Below are 17,995 nucleotides of genomic sequence, written 5' to 3'. Positions count from 1 at the left end.
AAGTTCAACAGATTCCTCCATCTACACTTAACTGTGTGGATGTAGGAATCTCCCACTGGGCCAAGCTTCAGTATCTTGCTAGTTGGCCTCGCTGGCTCTCAAAATACCTGAACAATCTGATTGGATGCAGGCATTGTTCAGGTATTTTGAGAGCCAGCAGGGCCAACTAGCAAGATACTGAAGCTTGGCCCAGTGGGAGATTCCTCCATCCACACAGTTTAGCGTAGATGGAGGAATCAGTTGCACTTTTTCCATCTGACCACAGAAACTCTGCAGATAATCTATAGGTGTGGCCAGCTTTACTGAAAAAGTTGAAGATAAAAGCTGATTGGTTACTATGCACAGCTACTCCAGATTCTGGCTCCAATTTTGTGAATTCCCCCTTTAATCTATACAATATATACAGTATTTGTAAACCCAAATTGTCTTGGAGTGGAAAAAGTTGGAACCCCTCCTTTGCTGGGCCGACTAGCAAGATACTGAAGCTTGGCCCAGTGGGAGATTCCTCCATCCACACAGTTTAGCGTAGAGGGAGAAATATATTGCACTTTTTCCATCTGACAATAGAAAATCTATAGGTGTATGGCCAGCTTTAGGCTGACAGAAGCATTCCAACTTGATCTCAAACGGAATCGGAAAACTACTTGAAAACATGCAGCATTTGCTCATCTACACAAGGCCTAACTGAAGGAGCGCCATCACTAGCTGTACACTCTCAAGCTGTGACAGGCAAGGTCATGAGTACGCATTGGCAGTCACAAGAATGATTGTAACTAGGGATGTCCCGATACCACTTATTCAAGACCAAGTACTTCCCCTCATGTACTTGCCGATACCAATTACCAATACTTTTTCTTAAAGGGACAGGTGACTTTAAATGATCCATAGTACAACTACATGTTCTGTACTATGGATCATGATTTAACCTATTCATGTTAGCAGGGGAGAATTGTAAATCTATTGCTGGAGTGTAGTGGAGGTGTGTGCTGTATATATGTACTACATATACATTAAACACGTCCAGTACACTATAGCAATAGATTTACAGCCAGCCCTGTCCCAGCTTCCCTCACTCAGTTTCACTCAAATCCCTGTTGCCTCACGCGGTGCCTCTCTTAGTCGGCGCTGGGCAGGATCGCGTCTCGGTGCTCAGCTTGTGGGAGGCGCTCACAATTCTCCCCTGCTAACATGGATAGGTTAATTCATGATCCATAGTAGATATAGAGCACACGTCCCTTACACTGCAGTATTAGAGTTACAATGATCCCCTGCTAACATGAATAGGTTAAATCAAGATCCATAGTACATAATATGTACATAACATGTAGTTGTACTATGGATCATTTAACCCATTCATGTTAGCAGGGGAGAATTGTAAATCTATTGCTGCAGTGTATTCAATATGTAGTACACATTCCCAATTCACTGCAGCAATAGATTTACAATTATGACCTGCTAACATGAATAGGTTAAATGAAACCTAGTACAACTACATGTTATGTACTATGGATCATTTATCCCATTCATATTAGCGGTGCAGAATTGTAAATCTATTGCTGCAGTGTAGTGGGAATGTGTACTGCACATGTACAGTACATATAGAATACACTGCAACAATAGATTTACAATTCTCCCCTGCTAACATGAATGGGTTAAATGATCCATAGTACAACTACATATTATGTACTATGGATCATTTAACCTATTCATGTTAGCAGGGGATAATTGAAAAACTACTGCTGCAGCGTATTGGGAATATGTATTGTATATGTATATACAGTACATATTCCCAATAACCTGCAGCAATAGAGTTTTTCAATTATCCCCTGCTAACATGAATAGGTTAAATCATGATCTATAGTACTACTACATGTTATGTACTATGGATCATGATTTCACCTATTACTCTATATGAAGGCACCTCACTTACTGGTGCCTGTTCAATGGAGGTGCCTCATGAGGTGCCAAATGCTTTTCCTCACACGAGGACGACATCGGCGCTGAGCAGGACCGGTGGTCCGAGAGACAGATGCACGGGCTCCTAGGCTTGGGCTTGCTGGTGGGTGGGCTCAGCTGGCAGTGAGGGCCCAGACGTGCCTGCGCACAGCTGGAGACGGGAGCGCGTTACTGCTGTGGGCGGCGCTCCAGGTGGGGTCCTAATGTAGGTGGCCGGCGAATGACCAGAGGACCCCACCACGGAAGGTAAAGAAAAAAAGAATAAAAACAGCGCAAGCATCGGCGCTATGCATCGGGGCATTTTGACAAGTACAGGTACTTGTCAAAATGCCCAATATCGGGCCCGATTCCGATGCTACGGTATCGGTATATCCCTAATTCTAACCCATTATACTGTATGCATCAGTCAGGGGAGCGGTGTAGATTACAGTATCAACTTTACAGCAAAAGTAAACAATAATATAATTAAAACAGTATACATACTAAGCCTCAGATACTCGGTCTTAAATTATGTAGGCAAAAGAATGAAAGCTACAAGCACAGCTCTATATTAATGAAATATTGGCTCTGTTTGTATTCCAGATGGAAAGTTTAACTTTTACACAGCAAAGCAAATAACAATGGCTGATGTACACATGAACACTAGCTGGAGCATTTAGAAACCACATAAGGATGCGCGTATAAAAAAACCCAATGAATATTCAATAGAAAGATAAACATGGTTTCCTTTTAGGAAAGATCACTAGGACTATAGAGTAGTGATGGGCCGAACAGGCCCGAGTTCGGTTCGAATTCAAACATCCAAAAAGTTTGAATTTGAACTTAATACAATTCAATAGGGGTAGAACTTTCAAAAACAATTGTCCCCTTTAAGAGGGCTTATATGCAAGTTATTGGCCATAAAAGGTGTATGGGGATCCAGGTACTGCCCTGGGGGACAGGAATCAATTTTTTTTTTTAAACATGTCAACAAGCGCCCCCCCCTCCCCAATACCAAGCCATATGCCCTCAGCACTGGGAGGGTGCTTTTCCAGGGTTGGCCCTGGAAGAATATTACCTCTTCTGCTTATTGAAACCAAAAAAATGATTTGGGAAGTAAACTGAGTTTTAGTTTCCCCCACAGTCTCAGCTTGATATAGAGATTGCCTGTTCAAAATAATAATAGACGGTTTAATAGTTTAGGAGGGAGGAGTGATAAGTAGTGGTGTTTTATTTCCTATAAAACGCTTACCTTCTCCTACTATTTCTAAAAGAATAAATCCGCATATTGTACTTCCAGAAAATGGCTGCTGCATTGGAATGGTGTCATAGTAATGGAGGTGGTGGGCATACAAGTAAATCGGTTTCCTTCTCAGCCAAGTGCATATCCTTCCCCTGAGAACACACACACACACACACACACACACACACACACACACACACACGTGTATAGAGACCCCAGGGGCCAGAATGGCCTTTACAGCAGAAAAAGGGAACCATGGCACTGTAGCTGCTGTGGAACTAATACCTCTGCAATGGGCTGGAATGCATTCTTGAGGGTCTGTATTTCAAAAGTGCCCAGCTATCCCAAATCACATCACCAGTGCCTCCTGGAAACAAGGATCCGGCAAGTATTTTTTTTACTGAGACACCCCTCCAAATCATTGGATTCAGGTGTTCCAATCACCTCCATGGCCACAGGTGTATAAAATCAAACACCTCAGCATGCAGACTGCTTCTACAAACATTTGTGAAAGAATGGGTTGCTCTCAGGAGCTCAGTGACTACAAGCGTGGTACTGTGCAATAAGTCCATCCATGAAATTTCATTGCTACTAGATATTCCACAGTCACCTATTAGTGGTATTATAACAAAGTGGAAGCAACTGGGAACAACAGCAACTCAGCCACAAAGTGGTAGGCCACGTAAAATGACAGTGGGATCAGTGTATGCTGAAGCGCAAAGTGCACAGAAGTTGCCAACTGTCTGCAGAGGCAATAGCTACAGACCTCCAAACTTGGTGTGGCCTTCAGATTGGCACAACAGTGCGTAGAGAGCTTAATGGAATGGGTTTCCATGGCCGAGCAGCTGCATCCAACCCTTACATCACCAAGTGCAATGCAAAGCGTCAGATGCAGTGGTGTAAAGCATGCCGTCACTGGACTCTAGAGAAGTGGAAACGTGTTCTCTGGAGTGACAAACCACGCATCTGTCTGGCAATCCGATGGACGTGTCTGGGTTCCGCGGTTGCCAGGAGAACAGTACTTGCCTGACTGCATTGTGCCAAGTGTAAAGTTTGGTGGAGGAGGGATTATGGTGTGGGGTTGTTTTTCAGGGGTTGGGCTTGGCCCCTTAGTTCCAGTGAAGGGAACTTTTAAGGCATCAGCATACCAAGACATTTTGGACAATTTCAAGCTCCCAACTTTGTGGGAACAGTTTGGGGATGGCCCCTTCCTGTTCCAACATGACTGCACACCAGTGCACAAAGCAAGGTCCATAAAAGACATGGATGAGCGAGTTTGAGGTGGAGGAACTTGACTGGCCTGCACAGAGTCCTGACCTCAATCCGATGGAACACCTCTGGGATGAATTAGAGCGGAGACTGCGAGCCAGGCCTTCTCGTCCAACATCAGTACCTGACCTCACAAATGTGCTTCTGGAAGAATGGTCAAACATTCCCATAGACACACTCCCTAAACTTTGTGGCGCCTTCCCAGGAGAGTTGAAGCTTTTATGGCTGCAAAGGGTGGGCCAAGTCAATATTGAACCCTACAGACCAATACAGGGATGCCATTAAAGTTCATGTGCGTGTTAAGGCTGGCGTCCCAATAATTTTGGCAATAAAGTGTATATGTAATCCCTGAACGCATTAGTCTTTACACTATATGCAGGTTTACACCTATGTAAAGCCACTTCTTGTCCATGGTGGCTGTACACACCGCGCATGGAAAAAAGTTACGTTGTACGCCCCTACATGGGCCTGTGTACATTAGCCCTTAAAGTGACAGCCTGAACTCCCATTATCCCATATTAAAGTTTATTATTCCCAAACTGAAGTTAAAAGTTGCTTTAAAAAGATTCAACAAAGCTGCCTTAGGCTCGCCGAAAGTTTAACAACATTTTGTAAGTTTTCCCTATGCTCTGCTCTTAGTGAATATAAAAGTGGGTCTAATTTTAAAGGATAAATTGCACCATATTTTGTTTTCATCTTCTCCGCAGAAACCCAATTAATGCACTGTAACGAAGAAAAAAAAAAAATCAATGAAAAACACAGACACCAACTTGTAGAATGTGTAAAATATTTATTGAACACGTTTCATGAGATCAAGGAATTTTCTAGCACTTATTGATTTACACTTAGATCACCTCTGTCTCGACACCTCCTTTAGTCACTGTGTCTCACAAAAGCAGTAAACAAATTGAGTTAAAAATAAGTTACAATTGACAAGCACTTGCTGTTTGACCCTTGTAAGTAATATTCTATCATAAGTGGGAAGAAAAGGGGATTTAGGCACAACATTCCCACTATCGAACGTACAAGGGAGAAAAGTATTTTAGAACTCACCGGGCAAAGTCTCTGTAAAAAATGCAGCCAGACAGGACTAGACGACATGAAATTTGGTGATGTTTACATAGAAGTATGCATCACTCCCTTGATCTTTTTTTTAAGCAGCAACACAATGTTTTCAAGTTCATGAGGTTCTTAAAACAGTGATAGTATATATTGCAACTCTTGCTTGCACACGCCATGCAGTCCTAAAAATCAGGACTGTGTCATTGATTGGATGAACTAGGGTTGGGTGGTTGAAGCGCACTTGAATCACGCATTGTTGAGTGTATGTGAAACTGCCCTGATTAACGCAGGTTTGGATTGTGTAAGAGGATTGCCTTGAAATACAATACATCTCTTCACAGCAGCTTGCCCTAACAATGCATAATAGAGTTTCAATAAAGCAAATTAACTCGTTCACATATTACCTTAAATATTACCTAGGATTTAAAATTGGTAACCTCTGTTGCCCAACAGCAAGCAATACACCTTGCAAGGCAGGTTACAGAGTACACTTTCTGTGATACTGCAGCTAGAAATTCATAAGAGATGGAGGAGGGGGAAAGGAAAACAAAACTGCACGTAATAGAAAAGCCTAATGAAAGCAGCACCTAATGCTGCTGGAATAAAGCAGCAGTTTAACAGATGCAGTGCAAAATACGGCTGCGGGTTTTAAATCGCATACATATCTATGTTTTGGCATCAGCCTTGTATTCTATGGCAGTTATACCAGAAAGAGTCTTGTTTTGGACAGAATGAGGGGAGATTAGAAGATTTCATTTTGTTTTAAAGTGTTTTTTTTGGATTGTTAGCTGCCACCGAAAACACAAAGAGGGATTTTGGCTTAAGGCTAAAAGGCAGTGTTCAAACAAAGCGTCGTTACAACTGGCTATGGCAGCAAAGAGATGTGATGGGCCCTGAGCAGTACAGATGTTCAGTCACACAACATGTCCTGCAGACCTCACTTTGGATCATTTGCTAGAGAGAAAGAGTAGATACTTTGGAGTCTGCATGAAATTAGGAAAAATAAAGGTCACCTACATATACTGCTCATCCTCCTACCCCTGAGCTGAAGGGATTTAAAAAACACAAATATTGTCAACTTCACATTCATTTGGTCCAAACAACTGCCCCAGTATCTTACTGCACTTTAATATAGGGATTTGTGTACGTGCTCTCCACTCCAACTCTTCATAGATGCTCTCTGCAGTCCAATGTAATATTCAATACTTGAGCAGAGATACATTTGATAAACCTAAGCTCGTTAATTCTCTCCTGGAAGCTGATGTCAAAAGGTAAGTTACATATGGATGTAGCAATTCTTTAATCTGTCTATTTACCAAATGAAGTAGGAGGAAAACAAACTAGAGTTGCATTTTATTTGGTGATCGTGGCACCTATTACAGTTGCTTTTGAAAGGACGGAGGTGAGAGACCAGTCTTCTGTTGTAGGATCATACATCTCATCTTGACCCATTGCCCACGGTCACAAAGGCCTGGTTCAAACCGCTGTGTTCAATTCCACATTATTGCATACAGCAGTGTCCGTTGTTATCCTTGAATCGCAGGCGCATCTTGGGCTTGTACTTCTCCAGGTACAGCAGCTGTTTGGCATTAAATGCACCTCTCCGCTTTCTAAAAGAAGAAATAAAAAATGTTTACTTATAGCAACCATAATATATAAAAAAACAATGATTTTTAAGGTTTATTTTAAATGAAGTAATCGAATATATATTTTTTCATCGTTAAAAGGAGAACTATGAGGTGAGTGCTTTTCACTCACCTCATAGTTCTAGCCGACCTGTGACAATGAGACTGTCACAGGTCGGCTCAGTAGATCGTGAGGTGAGCAAACACATACTAGCGTTCGCTCCCCTCTCGATCCTGTCACGGTTCTCTGCCGTGACAGGGGGAGGGGCTGGATTCCCCTCTCCGATCTGCCAGCGCTGACTGGCGGAACGGACGGGGGGGGGGGCGGGTACAGCTGGCTCTGCCTCTAGATAGACAGGGGGAGGGGCTGGATTCCCCTCTCCCCGCTCCGATCTGCCAGCGCTGACTGGCGGAACGGACGGGGGAGGGGGCGGGTACAGCTGGCTCTGCCTCTAGATAGGCAGAGCCAGCTGTCACTCACGCAGCTGGGCGGATCCTGTCATCTAAGTCGGGATCCGCTCCGGCGTCTCAGAATACCGATGAGCTGTAGCTCGCGGTATACTGAGCTTAGGGTGACGGGAGGACGCTAGTTTGTGTCCTCCCGTTACCCTAAGGAGAACTATGGGGAAAAACACTGACCCCCATAGTTCTCCTTTAAGTACACATTTAATACATGATGATTCAGTGACAGTTTGTAGAACAGGGTGAGCTTTCTAAGACCAGCACTATGTGATCACTTATGGGCTACTCTTAAGCATCTTTACCCACATAAATGTGATGCGTGTTAACATGACAGCATTCATTGGTCTGATCTGTGATGCAGTTTTAATAAATATTGAAAGCAATGCGGTAGTGATTAGCACTTCTGCCTAGCAGCACTGGGGAACCCTGGTTCAAAACCCAGTCAGGACACTATCTGCAAGGAGTTTGCATGTTCTTCCTGTGCTTGCGTGGGTTTCCTCCGTGTACTCCGGCTTCCTCCCACATTCCAAAGACATGTTGGTAAGTTGATGGGTCGTGTCTAAATCAGCCCTGTATGTATGCATGCGAGATAGGGACCCTAGATTGTAAGCTCCTTGGGGACAGGGACTGATGCGAATGCGCACGATGTAAAGAGCTGCGTAAATTGTCAGAGCTATATAAATACCAATAATAAATAAGTAAAACTCTGCAAACATTCAGGAAGGTTATCACTAGCTTTGCTTGCCTATTAAAATTAGTGGTTAACCACTTCAGGACCGCAATATGTATCTGGACGGAAAAATCCTGAAGTGGTTAAACCAAGACCGTTGCTTCGGTACTGTTCTTTTTAGCAGACGGTCGACTTTCATACACAAGTGATCAGGTGGCTGTAGAGATCACCTGTATGATGCTAGAAAGTGTGCTACTTCCAGTGGCTGATCTCCCCTCCGCCTGCTGAACCTGGAAGTGAAGATGATTTCGTCACTTCTGGTTTTAGGCTGTTCTTTCGTCAGCTGGAGAAGAAGCTAATGTCGTCAGCTGGAGAAGAAGCTAATGAAGCACAAATTGTGCGTCATCAGCTTCTGTGAGGTCTATAGGAGACATAAGGAGTCTGATAGACCCCTGATGTCTCCAGAAAGAGTACCCACCACTTCCACTGTGCTATCACATAGGGGTTTGTTAGTCCCCTATGTGATTATGTTAAGTGACAAAAAAAACAAAAACAACAAGTTAAAAATGAAAGTGACACATTAAGAAAATAAGAAAAGTGTGCCCCTCCATACAAACACACATCAAGTGCACCTATATGCAAAAACGGCAATTGCAACACAGGTTACATATCGCTGCAAACATCAGAGTGAGAGCAGTAATTGTAGCACTGTAACTCACTGTTAACTCTAAATTGAAGAGCGGTAAAGGCTTTAAAGCTGTCACCTAAGGCAATTTTTGTACTGTAATTTTTTTGCCATTGCACAGTCATGTGCAATTTTAATCTAGAAAATGTTGTCCACACAACATTCCGCTTTGGAATATAATCTTTATTCGTATTCCTTTAGCGCGATTTATGGATGCAACGTTTCGAAGCCTCACAGGTCCCCTTTGTCAGGCAAAGTGTCCTCGATGACACTTTGCCTGACAAAGGGGCTCTGTGAGGCTCCAAAATGTTGCAGCCATATGTCATGCTAAAGGAATATGAATAAAGATATTCCGAAGCAGAATAGTGTGCGGACAACATATCTTCTAGATTGCATACTGTGGCGCCACCCACCAGTTGGTCCAGCACCCGTTGGATTCTGGGGTAGATCGGAACGGTGTGCAAAGGAGATATTAGTAAGACGTGTCCAATCTTAATGCTCGACATGTTTGGTTTTTATTTACCCAACATGGCGCCATCTTTTATACTTTACCAAAAAATTGATTATATTTTTGTTGTACACTAGAATTCGTTTTAGTGTATTATTTCCTATCATGCGATATAACATTTTTTTCTTCATTTATTCTACAGGGCCTCTGCTTTCAGAAAATATATAATTCTATTAAGACATTTTTTTGACAAAAATGCAGATTACGTGTGTAACATTTAACATATTGCTCTAGACGCAAATTGGTTAATGTATAAACAAAATGCTCCACCTAAAGCAAAATTTCAGGCACACTGCATTGCCAGGAATACTAATCCATTAATTCCAGGTATAGCTTTATAGTTTACAGATCTGCCTGTTCAATGACCAATGTATCAGTAATGTTATGACGGATTGTCTAATGAGAAGCCTGGGAGGTGAAGGAGTGATGCAGAAAGCTGCAAAGCTAAACAAGCAAATAGGGGTTTCTCCCACCATCGCTATGCCGTGTGGCAAGGGCACAGAAATCACAAAGCTGGATTAACAGAAATGCAAATGCCGTGACAGGTAAAAGCTAGTACATTCTGGATTATGGAGAACAGAGTTCTAAATTAAAGTTACTTTACACTTTCTATATTCAGTTTGGTTTTAATATATTAGCTGTATGTTGATGAGCTGCATTTGATACAGGTCCACATTTTTCTTGTGAGCCGTTTATTTCTTGCTTCAACAAGGTGTGAGGAAAACTGTTTAACAATCAGTTTGTGCGCAGCCTTGTTTACCCAGAGTGGAGGTCTCATGAGGTAAAGGCAGAGAGAGAGCACGCAAGAGACACGGAGGGGAAAGAAGAGATGCTGTTAATTAGCTCACTTACTCCCTGATAAACTGCACAGCGTCCTCGTACTTCATCCCGCATTCAATCAGTGCTAGAGCAACCAGCACAGGGGCCCTGGGAAAAAAAAAAAAAACAGCAAAGATTAGCAGTGTATGCATTTCACAGACTTGATCCCTGGCGCTCCCTGGAAGCATAGACACCAGGAAAAAAATTAGTAATTGGATTAAAACCAAGTCATAGTTTGAATCTCGTGTATCTATTGGAAAAGCAGCACACAATACAATGTTGAATAATAACTAGCCTTCTGAAAAACAGAATCTGAAATCAGACAAGAATACTTCTTCATAAAATCATTTATCCTGATGAAGAACACACCAGCAACAGCCTTCCGGCATTGGAATGCAGTAAAAGGTTAAATGTACACGCATTCATCATCTCGCTCTCACAGTCAATTTAGACTATAAAATATACACAGGCTGTGCTGAAAGCTTATCATCCAAATCAGTACACCCTGGGCTCAGGGCACATTATCCAAAGTTCTTTTCTATCCCACTGCTCAGCGTTTTTTCATCTGTATCTTGCCATGCTGCCAGATTGAACTCTGCAACGTTCCCTCCTATAAACACTCGCAGCCCCATGTGCCCACAGGCAGCGCCCGCCAGCTCGAGTATAATAAGTGTTGTATGCTAATTAAACAGATCCGTGGCACACCAATTATCCATCACAAATACACCAGATGCTGCTTCATTTCTGTTACTGATATCTTGCAACCCATCCAAAAAGCACCTTGCGTGAAACTATACATACAGATTGAGCAGTTTCCTCTTCCTCACTAGTGTGGCCAGACAACCCTTGAAACTTGAATTGCAGAAATGCAAAGGAGCCACCAGAGTAAACCTGCCTACTCTACTGCATTACAAAGAAAAATATTTTTGTACTTCCTATAAAATCTTTATCTTGTCCGTTGAGAAAACACAGGAATGTAGACTTTTTGGACATACCAGTTATATGTAGCTACCTACATTAGGTGGGCACTGGCAAACAAACTATAAAAGCCAGCTCCCATATAATTCCGTCCCCTACTGTCATGCTTCAGTTTTGTAAACAAGCAGACTTCAAGAAAAAAAGATTAATCGAGAAAAAAAAAAATCAGGCTCAGGCAGCGGAGTTATAGTCACAGAAACCAAAATATACAGGCATCAGCGCCCTCTAAGGACGCTGGAGAACTGCTCCCCAAAACAGAAGGGAAGTATGGAACAAGGTCACCCATTGCGGCAGGATGTTTTTTTAACAGGCTTATTGCCCCGAATAGTGGTAAGCAAATAACCCAAGGTGAGACAAAGCCCTGCATACTTCTAAATTAAGATCATAGGAGCTGGAAGGGTCGTGGGCAGTTGAAAGTGAACAAGTCGCTGTAGGCGGTCAGTAGAAGACACAGACCGAATTATCTACAATGCACATCAAATAGCAGTAGCAGGGGGAAAATGCTTTCTTCTGAGCTGATGGGTAGCAAAGGAACTAGAAGTGCGTGCCAACATGGTCTCCATTGGATGACATCAACACTATGTTCCCTCAGGCTAAACCGTTTCCGCAATAAAAAGGGCATGAATTTTTCAAAAGAATAAAAGGCACCCAACAGCTAAAAATGTAATGTAGTTCCCTTTGCTGCAGCATAGCAGGTCTTATTAATGTATTGACAGGGACTGGGTCACTCCTACCAGCTCTAAAACTGGCTATTACTCCACAACATACTAAAACAGTGCACAGGCTACTGGAAAGTGACATAAGGTAAAGTCCAGTGCATGCAGAGAGAGCCTACATAGAGTGAGTCACACTAAAGGTTGTGGCATGGGTCTGAAACTGGAAAGCACTCAGTGGCTAGCACGAGGGTCTAAAAAGCATCACAATATAGAGCCTAATGCCACATAATAGGCTCATATGACTGCATTCAGAGATTTACTCAGAAGACAAGTGTTGCTAGTGAGCAGAGCCATGTGTCAATAGCAGCTTTTCACTGGTGTCCCACTCAGTACAAACACTTCAAGGCAAAATTCATCCACATTTACTATAGCTTCAGGTTGTCGGCATCCCTGGCACAGTTGACCTACCTCCCCAATCCTGCCACACAGTGGACAGCAATGCAGGAACGTGGTTCTTCTCGAAATTTATTTTTTAATAGATTCAGCCAATCGTCAACTACTTGCGTAGGGGGTGAAGCTCCATCATCAAATGGCCAGTCCTAAATGGGAGCAAAATAGATAGCAGAAAGAAATTGAGAAAAAGCGGCAGTTTAGCACATTTAATTTGTTTTCCCTGTGATCTAAAACATTACCATAATGTGTTTAAAGACGGTGTAAATTATTGAGATTAAAAAAGCATATTTTCATATGTTTACATCCCTTCATGCCAAGTGTATAAGCAATAACAAGCTGATGAGTAAATCTGAATAGTTTTAAGTAAACTTAAGAATCAAAGCCAGCTTTCAGGAAGAATTTCTAAAAGTTTAGATTTAAGAAGATGTTACATACGAATGCCAAATTAAGCTGAATTTGCTGAATATAAAAAGCAGAGGAAGACAGCATTTAAGACAGAGATGAAGAAAACGAGTTAATTCATTCCCTGAAAAGTTCCTAGTTATAATTAGGCTTTTATTCCAGTGCATTGAAAAGAAAACGGACATCGTCCTTGGCAAGAAAATAGCCACAATCTTTACCTAAACAAAAATCTACTTTTTATCGCCAGTTGAACCAAACATAAAGGCCGCTCAGCTTACCAGTGATCCACCAGAAGTGAGGATTTGTGCACGTATATGTAAATTGTGTTTACATATGTTACAAACTTGATATTGCATTCACTGTAAACATGGCCACTGCAAGTGCCTCTCTTACAGACGAGCAGGAAGAACATTTGCTTGGGGTTCCATTCTCTCAGGACCCATTGATAAACCAACACTAGCATAAGCTTGTGTTAAAAGAAAACTATGGCAAAATTTTTTTTTAACTGTAGTTCTCTTTAGGGTCACAGGAGGACATTTAATAATATCCTCCTGTCACCTAAAACTCAGCATATGATGGGCTATTGCCCGCTATATGCTGACTGTGCAGAGCCATGCAGCAGCCGAGGCGGATCCCGACAATATTTTCAGTCTCCACCCCGCTGCCTGATTGACAGCTGGCTCTGGCTCTCTGTCAGCGCTGGAGGAACAGAGGGGGGAGGAGGGGTGAATTACAGTCATCGCTCTCTGCAGGGAGAAGATCATGAACTGAATGATAAGTGATATGGGATTGCTCAGTTCTTGAGCTATAGAGCCGACGTGTGACAGCTTCAGTGTCACGCATCGGTTAACTATTGAGATGAGTTTATTGCACTCATCCCATACTCAGAAGACAAGTGTTGCTAGTGAGCAGAGCCATGTGTCAATAGCAGCTTTTCACTGGTGTCCCACTCAGTACAAACACTTCAAGGCAAAATTCATCCACATTTACTATAGCTTCAGGTTGTCGGCATCCCTGGCACAGTTGACCTACCTCCCCAATCCTGCCACACAGTGGACAGCAATGCAGGAACGTGGTTCTTCTCGCACTCATCCCATAATTCTCCTTTAAGCAGGGCTGTACACATCCAAGGACCAAGCAGGTCAAAAGTAATTAGGATGGCACCCAGCTTTTATTGGCCTTTTCCACTGTTGTCTCTGCAGAATGTGTTCCCGGGTATACATGTATTGCCCCTTAGTCTTCTGAATTCTATATTAGTGTGGCCATACTGTACAGCTTTAGCCCTCGTTCACACCTGAACGTTTTGTAGCGCGTTCTACGCTCGAAGAACGCTCTACAAAACGCTCAAAAATATAAATTGCATTGGAGTCAATGGACTCGTTCCCACCTTGCCGTATTTCCGCCCGTCCCGAACGCGCTACAAAGCGGCCCACGCCTGAAAAGGTACAGGTACTACTTTGGCCCGTTTTGTAGGGCGTTTTCTATTGGAATACAGCCAAGTAGCCTTCGGGGTCGCGTGACTTTTTTTACCGCGAATCGCGGTAAAAACCGCGCGACAGACGCGCTTTTGCAATACGCCTAGGTGTAAAAAGCCCCTGTAGTCCAAAAAGACACCCATCGATACTGGTTATAGCAAGTTTGAAGCAGAGGGCCAAGTACAAACTACAAAAAGTAAATTGAGCGGTGGACTGTGCTGCTGGACATTGTAAAATAGACAGTCAGATGAATTTCATTGCATGCAAGAGGTGTTGGGGTCTTCAAGGAGCACTGGGGAAGACTTCAACAATAAAAAGGGGAAAAAATGAAAACAAAAAAACTATAAGATCAGGAGGACTGACACTTATGGCCCTCTTTTGCTGTTAAGCATGATCATGAAAAAACAGGGTAATCCATTTAAAGCTTATACTTGTGTTAAGCCTATCCTGGATAAGGGTCTGCAAAATCATACCAGGGTAAATTAAAAGTATTAAATTCAAGGACACAAAAGTCCTATTGTAAACTCTGAAGATGTAATTTTCCATCAAAATGTCCTACAATATTCATAATCTCCTTAATTTCATATGAGCCACGGTAATTCATGCTGAGCCATTTGATAAATACTAAAATGACTGCAGTTGTGTTGACTTCATTAAGGAATCAGTTTAAAGAGAACTTCCCAATTTGCTTCATAACCTCCTGTGTTGGAATACAAGGAGCCCTGTTCTATAGTTCATATTGTTGAGTTGATTCGGCTCAGTACACTGTAAATCTTGGTAATTATACTGGTGTTGGAACGAGGACCACACCATGGTACAAGGCTATGTTCATACCATGTCCGGACCAGATCTGCAAACGCAGCGCAGTGCGTTTTTGCCGCCTTTCTGGTGCAGGTTTTTTTGTGTTTGCTTAAAATGGGCTTGCAGGTGCAGTCCAGTGTGTTTGCATGCATTTTTGATGCATTTACATGTGTTCCAGAGCACAGAAAGAGACAACCAGTATTTTCTTTTGTCTGAACTGGAAAAAACTGCGCTGGTGTGAACAGTGCCCAGAAATAACATACCAGACATGGTGTGAACAAGCAGACAAACAATATTTGCTCTTCCGTAAAGGATGGAAAAGCTAAACAGCAAGTACTTTACAGACCACAGGGAGCTTTAGTTAATTCATTTTATTTTGGTATTAAAAAGTTAAGATTATTTTTATTCCCCGCATTTTATTGTGTACAGAGAAATGGAATGTGGGGAATAAAATTAATCTTGTTAACTTTTTGATACCAAAATAAAATGAATTAACTAAAGCTCCCTCTGGTCTGCCAAGTACTTGCGGTTTAGCTTTTCCATCCTTTACGGAACAGCAAAAATTGTTTGTCTGCTGATTTAATTGTTAATGTCAGTCAGAGGTATAAGCAAGATGGTAGTTGAGCTACTGATTTATAATCATAATGTAAGGAATCCTGGACTATTTTTCCTTTATTAGTAATGGTGTGAACAAGCCCTTAGAGAGGTAAGAAGTAGTTCATTTATTATTGTGTTCCATCTACTCCATTAAACTTTGTTTTGTTTTTCTGATCAACTTCTAATGTGAAGAATAATCAGATATCATCCTTTTTCTCTGAAATATACAGTCAGATTTTAGACTCCTGCACTTGGCTCCTGCAATCTCATGTCTACACTTACTGAAAGGACCATGTACTTTGATATGCTGACCCATTTTGATTACCGTGTTGTCCATTCAAATAAATCAGCAGTTACCTGTTATTAGCAACCTTCACCATGCTGTGCTCCAGTCCTGTTATCGTACTGTAAACTTTTTAAGGAGATGTTTTTGCACCGTAGAACATCACTTCTATGTAACTGGAAAAATAATCAGTGCTTCCAAAGAAGCACTTACACAGACAAGGCGGATTTGTTTCTCTTGTCCAACTAACCTTCCTCACCGTTAGATTCACAAGTCTGTGTATGCAAAGCTTTGTATCAAAGAACCCCTTTTCAAATGACAGTTTCCCACTAGATGGCACAAATAGCATCTCTGTACTTGACACATTGCTTTTTTGTTTGCATTGAATCTTATACTTTAGTACACACTTTCACTACAGTAAGCTCATCCATTCAGGTCTCCTATCAAATAAGGGTGCATCTGCCAGAATGTAACCCTACCAGCATGCTCCTGGCTTTTAAATCACAAAACATTCACCATCTTTGTCCTTATTGGTCATGTCTCTTTATCCAAAGAAAACTAAAGCCAAACTTCTTTTGGGTCAAAAGGAGTACATTTACCAATGTACTCCTGCGACCCAAAGTCAGCATATAGCGGGCCCATTCTTTGACGACAGTGCAAAGCCGCACTGCAGCTGTTTGACAGCTGGCCCTGCCTCTCTAGAGCCAGGGCCACCTGTGACCGCTTCTCCCCTGTCCATCCCTTCAATAAGCGCTGGAGAAACAGAGAGAGGGGAGGGGGGAATCCCTGTGGGGGGCAGTGACTGATGCAGGGAGAAGCCATGAGCTGAGCGATCAGTAGATTGCGATCGCTCAGTTCTCGAGCTGTAGAGCCGCGTGTGACAGCTGCAGTGTCACATGCTGGCTGTAACTATTGGGTATCAACTTTTTCAATAATCGATTATAATCGATTATGTCGATTAGTTGTTGCAGCCCTAGTAGAGTACATTGTATTCTTTCAATACTTCTCCTTTAAAGTTGAACTCCAAACGAACAAAAGATTTGTATTTCTGGCCATCCAGTTCTGTGATTTACACAATCCTGCAACAAAGCAAAAAACTCTCTCTGGCAAGGCAGGAGACCCGATTTGATGTGGGGTGTGCAGCGAACACATTTAGGGCCAGTTCACGCCATCTCAAGTGTGTTCCAGCACGGTTAGTGGCCGAAACGCACTGGATCGCATAGTGGAAGCCTTCCTGCGTTATGGAACGGAAGGGGGCACGACGGTGCCACTCACTATTTTTTGCAATCGGACCAGGACATCGCACTGCGGGTAGGGGTGTTGGCGGGTAGGGGTCTGTGGCGCAATTGTCTTGAACGGCATCGACACGCCCCATGTCGCCCCAGAACGCAAGGAGGCTTCCACTATGCGATCTGGTGGGTTCTGGCAACTAACTCTGCCAGAACACACTGGAGATGGTGTGAACCGCTCCTAAAGCCTGTGACACACTGCACACAGAGCAGCACGCAACAAAGGATAGTGGCGGTGCGAGGAGCTTTGCGTGCAGTGTGCCAAGCAATATCCTCTCCTGCGCTCAGCTAGGCGAGATGAAAAATTTAATTTCAAGCCAATCGGCTCACACACATGAATCTGCGTGTCAGGATGCGGATTCAAGCGTGCAGCCAATCGGATTCCCCCAGACAAAAGCATCTGGTAAGAGGAGTACAGGAGAGAAGTATGTTTGGTAATGTTTTCCTTCCTGCACATGTTCTTTCTGTGTCATATGCAAGGGATGAGAGCTATGCAGTAAGAATGAATATGATCTCGCCATTAAATTATATTATTTTATTTTAACCCCTTCGTGACTGACGACGTACAGTGTACGTCGCCAGCATCGGGGCTGTTTAAAACAGACTCCCGGTGACTTTTGTCGCCGGGACTCTATTTAAACTTGTAGAGCCGACTGTCTGCTTTACAACAGAAGCGATCCTGGCGACTTACCTGTCGCCAGATCGCTTCTGCGTCCCGAAGAAGGGGCCGCCCCCCCCGCCGGACCCCCCCGCCGTGCTTCCCGGGCTCCGTTGCCCCTCCTA

At 42.9% G+C, this 17,995-nt stretch overlaps 1 protein-coding gene across 1 annotated transcript in view; it reads right to left on the bottom strand.

The window, feature by feature from the left end:
* Positions 1-5,220: 5,220 nt before the first annotated feature.
* The window catches only part of PTP4A2 (protein tyrosine phosphatase type IVA, member 2), a 54,528-nt gene continuing 41,753 nt past the window's right edge, over positions 5,221-17,995 (bottom strand). The window contains exons 4-6 of the mRNA XM_018571879.1: positions 12,381-12,511; positions 10,312-10,386; positions 5,221-7,119 (exon numbers count right to left, since the gene is read on the bottom strand). Of these exons, the coding sequence (XP_018427381.1) occupies positions 7,011-7,119; positions 10,312-10,386; positions 12,381-12,511 (315 nt within the window). The 3' untranslated portion in view covers positions 5,221-7,010. The remainder of the gene's footprint in view (positions 7,120-10,311; positions 10,387-12,380; positions 12,512-17,995) is intronic.

The sequence above is a fragment of the Nanorana parkeri genome, unplaced genomic scaffold (assembly GCF_000935625.1).
Source record: "Nanorana parkeri isolate BGI_ZX_2015 unplaced genomic scaffold, ASM93562v1 scaffold1857, whole genome shotgun sequence".
NCBI classification, from domain to species: domain Eukaryota; kingdom Metazoa; phylum Chordata; class Amphibia; order Anura; family Dicroglossidae; genus Nanorana; species Nanorana parkeri.
The sequence above is the reverse complement of the archived record's forward strand: the minus strand, read 5'-3'. Positions and strand labels throughout refer to the sequence as shown.